This window comes from Prunus dulcis, chromosome 6, assembly GCF_902201215.1.
Source record: "Prunus dulcis chromosome 6, ALMONDv2, whole genome shotgun sequence".
In the NCBI taxonomy this organism is placed as follows: domain Eukaryota; kingdom Viridiplantae; phylum Streptophyta; class Magnoliopsida; order Rosales; family Rosaceae; genus Prunus; species Prunus dulcis.
Genome location: NC_047655.1, coordinates 18,695,897 through 18,702,331, shown reverse-complemented (window position 1 = coordinate 18,702,331; position 6,435 = coordinate 18,695,897). Strand labels below are relative to the sequence as shown.

The 6,435-nt window shown below is 36.6% G+C and overlaps 1 protein-coding gene across 1 annotated transcript; it reads right to left on the bottom strand.

Annotated features, from left to right (window-relative positions):
• Positions 1-3,431: 3,431 nt before the first annotated feature.
• Positions 3,432-4,652, bottom strand: LOC117630404 (zinc finger MYM-type protein 1-like). The gene is made up of 3 exons (XM_034363136.1): positions 3,746-4,652; positions 3,564-3,631; positions 3,432-3,452 (listed from the first exon to the last, which is right to left on the bottom strand). Exons 1-3 carry the CDS (start codon positions 4,650-4,652, stop codon positions 3,432-3,434), a joined length of 996 nt encoding a protein of 331 aa, XP_034219027.1.
• Between the last annotated feature and the right edge of the window lie 1,783 nt (positions 4,653-6,435).

Here is a 6,435-nt window from a genome sequence, read left to right as displayed (position 1 = left end):
CTTGGAGGAGTAAAAAGCAGAAGGTTGTCTCTTTGTCCAGTGTAGAGGCAGAGTATCGGGCTTTGGTGAAAGGTGTCTGTCAACTACTATGGCTAAAAAGGCTTATAGGGGAGCTGGGTTTTCCCGGTGACGATACTATGTTGTATTGTGATATCAGTCAACAATTAAGATTGCTGAAAATCCAGTTCAACATGATAGGAAGAAACATGTAGAGATTGATCTGAACTTTATTTATGAGAAATTGGAAGAGAAGATTATTGAAGTTCCGTATGTTAAGACTACTGAACAATTGGCGGATATGTTGACCAAGGCCGTATCAAATCAAGCCTTTATAGATTCACTTGTCAAGCTATGCATCTGCAACATCTATGCACCATCTTGAGGGGGAGTGTTGGCGTGAATCATTATATGAACCGTATACAATTATTACCTTTATTTGTAAATATAGGAATATCGGTTTGACTGAGATTGTATTTATTTCCATTTTCTTTACTGTAATTATTTCCTAGATAGGCTTGTATTTATATCGCTATAAATACTTCCTTATGAGAAGAATAGAAATATACATAATTATTCATAATCCTAAATTCTATTTGAGTGCGTTTGCTGATTGTTCTTGGAATTACGGATTTGGACCTTGCATTGAGGACTAAAGAACCAATGCTGCCAGCAAAAGGAAGCACAGCTACACTACACAAAGATCATTTTGAGTCACTGCAAGAAAATACCTCATTTGCGACAGGTTTTTTGGGACAGAGCATGCGGCCCTCGCAATTGCTTTAGCTTTAACCCGCGGAGTAATGGCGCGAAGGTATTTGCAACACCTTTATATTTGCAACACCTTTATAAGTAACGTCAAAGAAAAGGTCGCAAATACCCATATAATTGACCTATGTGCGACCAGCTTGAAATAGGTGTCGTGTATAATATTTTAGTGATGGGTTTGGATATTTGATACGACACACATAAATTGTCCCAAAAATTTTCAATTAGTGCGCTTAGTTTTCATATGAAAACAAATCCACGTTACATCTCCTTCTCACTCTCACCTTCTTTCTCCTAAATCCTAAAGACTCCCTCTCACTCTCACCTTCTTCCTTCTAAATCCTAAATCAACTCCTTCCTCAGAGATCATGGAAGCCACCATCAATCCAATCTCATGTAATTCACTCTCTCTCTCTCTCTCTCTCTCTTTTGCTAATTACCTGACATGTTTGGAATTCATCTATACTTTATTGCTAATATTTATTTATTTTTTGTTGCAGATTGACTGCTTTTCCTATAGAATTGTTTAAATATTCGGAGGTCATATTATTTTTCTTTTATTATGTGAACTTATGTGCTTTATCTAATAATGGGTACTGGGCATGCAAATTTTTAATTGAAAAGCATATTGCATATTGTAGGATCGCTTGTTGATAACAAGATTGAATCAAGGGCTGCTATTAGTTATTTGGTATGATTTCTTTTCTTCTTTTGATGCATTTTAATACCTACTATCTGTCTTATTAAATAAATATTTGGATCATTATAAGGGTATGCCTTCTTGTTTCTTTATTCTTGAATAGAAACTAGGTATGGACAAGAGTTGGATCTATTTAACTGATAGGTCATCAAATCAATATCTCAATGGGCTCGAAAGTTTTTTTGAATTTTGCATTTGACAACAGCATGGGTGATACAAGGATTTATTGTCCCTGCAAAAAATGTTACAATCGTTACTTTGTTACAAGGGAGGTAGCAAGAGCATATATAATAGTTAATGGGTTTTGGTCAAAGTACAAAAATTGGACTCATGGTCAGAGACACCAATCATTATATGTTGACAGTATATGGGGAATAGTTCTGCTTCAGTTGTGAATGATGATATAATTGGAATGGTACATGAGGCATTTGAGCATCCAAATTTGGATTCTAGTATGAGGAATGATGGCTCAACAGAAAATGAATATAGTGAGGGGCAAATGATGAGACTATAAATTATTTCAAATTGCTACAAGATGTAGAATATCCTTTGTATTCGGGGTGTAAAAATTTTACTAAATTATCATGGACAAACTACAGTATAAGGTCATTTACGAGTTCATACCCAATTTTTAGGACATTTATCAGTACATACTCAACGTCGCGGAAACCTTACAATTTGTCCCCTCCGTTAGCCAAACTGTTAGTGAATCTGTTAAATGCTGACGTGTCAAAAGTGGAATCCCTTTTTTGATGACGTGGACTTCCACATGGACAAAAAACTAATAAAAAAATTATGTACATGTTTAAAATAATTTTTAAATAATATTAAAATCATTAAAAAATAATAATAATAAATCTCATCTCCCTTCTCCAACCTAGCCAACCCTCTCTCTCTCTCCCTCCCCATCGTTACAAGCCTTCGCGAGCTGGTCCAGGTTGTTGACGTCGACGGCCGAGATCCAGGTCGTCTCTCTTCAGCCCTTTGACCGCCAGATTGTTGACGTCGACGGCGTTCCGGATCTGGATTCGGTGATGATGGTCAGGATGCGGTGGGATTCGTGGTTCAAGGCTTGGCTTCGGGTTTGCTCTATCTACATGAAATTTTGCAGCAACCTCTGTTGCACATGAATATCAAATCGAGCAATGTTATGGTAGATTCTGATTTCCACACAAAACTTGGGGATTTCGAGTTCGACAACAGAAAAGAGCCACAGATGATAACCACAAGCTACATGGCTCCTGAATATATTGACACTGGACAATTAAGCAAGAAATCAGACGTCTTCAGCTTCAGAATTGTTGCTTTGGAGATTTCCTACGGAAGAAAGCCCATAAATCCAAAATTGGAGGTAGTCAAGTCAATATGGTAGAGTGGGTTTGGGAGCTTTATGTAAAAGGAAAAGTTATTGAAGCAGCTGATCCAAAATTGCGTGGAGATTTTGATGAGAAACAAATGGATTGTTTGTTGATTGTTGGGTTGTGGTGTGCTCATCCAAATTACAATTCCAGACCTTCAATACAGCAAGTGATTCAAACGCTTAACTTTGAAGTTGCAGTGCCCATTCTCCCATCAAAGATGCGCACTAATTCTTCTCCTCTTACAATATCAGTTTCTGGTTCGTCTTCCAGTATTGGTTATGAAGGAGGGCAAGTTGATGACTCTGGCCCTGATTATATCACCAATTGCTCACTGATCATTGAATATCTCCAACAACTTCTCCTCCATTTGGTGGCGATTAAGTTAGAGTAGGTGAAGACGGTCAGGATGCAGTGGGATTCGTGGTTCAGACAAAAAAAAAAAAAGTGATTTCGTGGTTGCATTCTCTTCTTCGACGGATCTGGTGTTTTGGACTCGCCAGATCTGTGTCAGATCTATGTGGTACAGGGGTAACGATGGGGAGGGAGAGAGGGTTGGCTGGGTTGGAGAAGAGAGATGAGAATTTATTTATTTATTATTTATTTATTCACCTACATGGAAAGACACCCTGCATGGAAAGAATTTGATGCAAAGAATCCAGATTTTTCTAGTGAAGTTCGTAATGTTAGGCTTGGTTTATCATCATATGGTTTCAGCCCATTTAGAACAATGGGCATACCTGATAGTCAGTGGCGGATTCAGGATTATGTAGCCAAGGGGGCTTAGTATAAAAGTTCTGAAATTTTTCTACAAAGAAAATAATGCTTAAAAGATAGAAAGATAGTACTTCCATTCATAATTCATAAAAAACCAATAATACAAGTTACAATTGTCCACGACGAGTTTTCATATTCTGAAAACGTTGCATTATAATTTCGTTATCAATACAAGCAAAAACATCTCTCTCAATGTAAACAATCAAGCTATCATTCAACCATTGATCTCCCATTCTGTTGCGAAGTGGATTTTTAATAATATTCATGGCGGAAAATGCCCTCTCCACTGATGCAGTTGCAACCGGTAAAACCAAAGCCAATGTAAGAAGCAAATACACAAAAGGAAATATTTCATGCATTCCTTTCTCCACCATTTTTTCCGCAAGACTACTAATCCCTTCCAATTGAGAAAAATCACTACTCGAACGCATATGATGAACATAAACACCAAGTTGATCTTCAAGCATCAATAAGTCTCTATCCGAAAAATCATAAGGATAAAATTGAGCAAGACGAACTAGCTTTCGTTTGTCAAAAGCCACAAAGTTATTTTTTGGACTCAAGCATGCCAAACAAGTAAGTAACTCAGTACTTACCTCGTTGAAGCGATCATTTAACTCCGCAAGTTGCCCATCAATTACATGAATAAAGATCTCCACACGATAACGATGATAATTTGTCTTCATTGGAGCATTACGCCGTGATCTCCCTGGAATTACATATTCCTCATCCATGGTAGGAACTATAATATCATGTTTGTAACAAAACGAGGATGCTTGCTCAACCAATTCTTCAAACTCATTATCCCTCATCAACTGCAGGTTTTCCTTGCATGTTTTCACTAAATTCATTGCACTCACAATGTCTTGATCTTTCTTTTGCAATGCTAGAGACAAAGTGTTTGTTATTCCCAATATAGCTTTCATTACAAATAAGTGAAACACAAACTCAAAAGATTGTATTTCTCTCCATAACTTATAGGCTTCACCCGAACTATCATTAGGATTATCATCAACAATCATTTGAAGCACATTCACCACAGATGGGAACATAGAAATGATACTAATCAACGTACCATAATGTGAGTTCCATCGTGTATCGCCGGCACGTTTGAGAGTCCTTTCTTGATTTAAGCCCCGCCCGTTATAAGACAATCATCTTCAAAAGCTCTCACAAGCTCTTCTTGGTATTGTGCTCTAAGTGCATCGCGACGCTTACAAGATGCTCCAACAACATTAACCAAACTATTAGCCGTTGTGAAAAAAGAGTTGACATCAATGTTTTTCTTTGCTACCGCAACAAGAGCTAGTTGAAGTTGATGAGCAAAGCAATGAACATAAAATGCACAAGGTTGTTCTCTCAAAATCTTTGTCTTAAGGCCATTGAACTCACCTCTCATATTGCTAGCTCCATCATAACCTTGTCCTCGTAGCTTGGAAAAGCTCAAATTCGCGGAAGAAAAGAATTCATCAATTGCTTCCTTTAGTGCACTTGAAGTAGTGTCGGTTACATGTTGAACCCCCACAAACCTTTCAATTATTTGTCCTTTGTCATTCACATAACGCAACACCATCGCCATTTGCTCCTTTATTGAAACATCACATGCTTCATCCACCATTATTGAAAAATATCTATCTTTTACATCACTCAAGATAAGATCAATGGTTTCTTTAGCACAAGAATTGACAAGATCTTTTTGAATTGAAGGAGCTATTAACTTTAAATTTCCCGGAGCATTTTCCAACACAACGGCCTTAACTTTTTCATCATGATCTGCAAGAAATTGCAAGAGCTCTAAATAATTCCCTTTATTACTTGATTGTGCACTTTCATCATGACCACGAAAAGAAAGCCCTTGCCGCAACAAATACCTAGTGCACTTAAGTGATGCATTCAAGCAAGTGCGATAAGCCGTGCGAGCTTGGCTTGTTTGCTTGATCACAATTGTTTCAATGTGTGTAGTTTGATGCATCAAATTGTAAGCAACTTCTCTAGCTTGGTTGTGAACACTACCAACCGGTCCAACATGAAGGTTAAATCTTTCTTTCGCCTTCTTCCAATTATTGAAGCCTACCCCAATGAATGCATCACCACCCACTTGATCAAAATTAGATTTGAAGAGATAACAATGAAGACAAAATGCAGCATCTTTAGCAATACTATATTCCAACCAATCATGATCATCAAACCAATGAGCAATGAAGCGTCTATTAATTCATGATTGATTAGTTTGTGGGAATTTATAACTTCTAGGTTGACAAGGTCCCTTTTGTAGATATGCTCTTCGGATCTCATCCCGAATATTAGGACTATAATCCGCCATTCGAGTTCTTAGTCCAGGGTCTGCCTGAAGATTAGCTAAGATCTCATCTACTTCAATTGGTCTTGCATTTGAACTACCCGGATTAGACAGAGAAGAACTATCCGTAGATAATTTTCTTTTAAAGAATCGTTCCATAAATCTACAAATCAATTAATTCAATCAATCATTAATTTTTATCCAAATTATCATATGAATATGAAAATTTCAATAACCCACTCTCAATATTCAATATACTCCCTAAACCCATATCAATCAATATTCAATATACCAAATTATCATATCAAATAGCAATCAATATTCAATATATTCAATCAATTCATATTATCAATCAAGCATAAACTCAATCAATTTACATTAATATGATTATCACTATGATTCATGTCCATAAATTTCAAGCATAAACTCAATCAATCAATATGATTCATATCCATAAATTTCAAGCATAAACTCAATCAAGCATAAACTCAATCAATCAATATGATTCATATCCATAAATTTCATTACATAAAAAA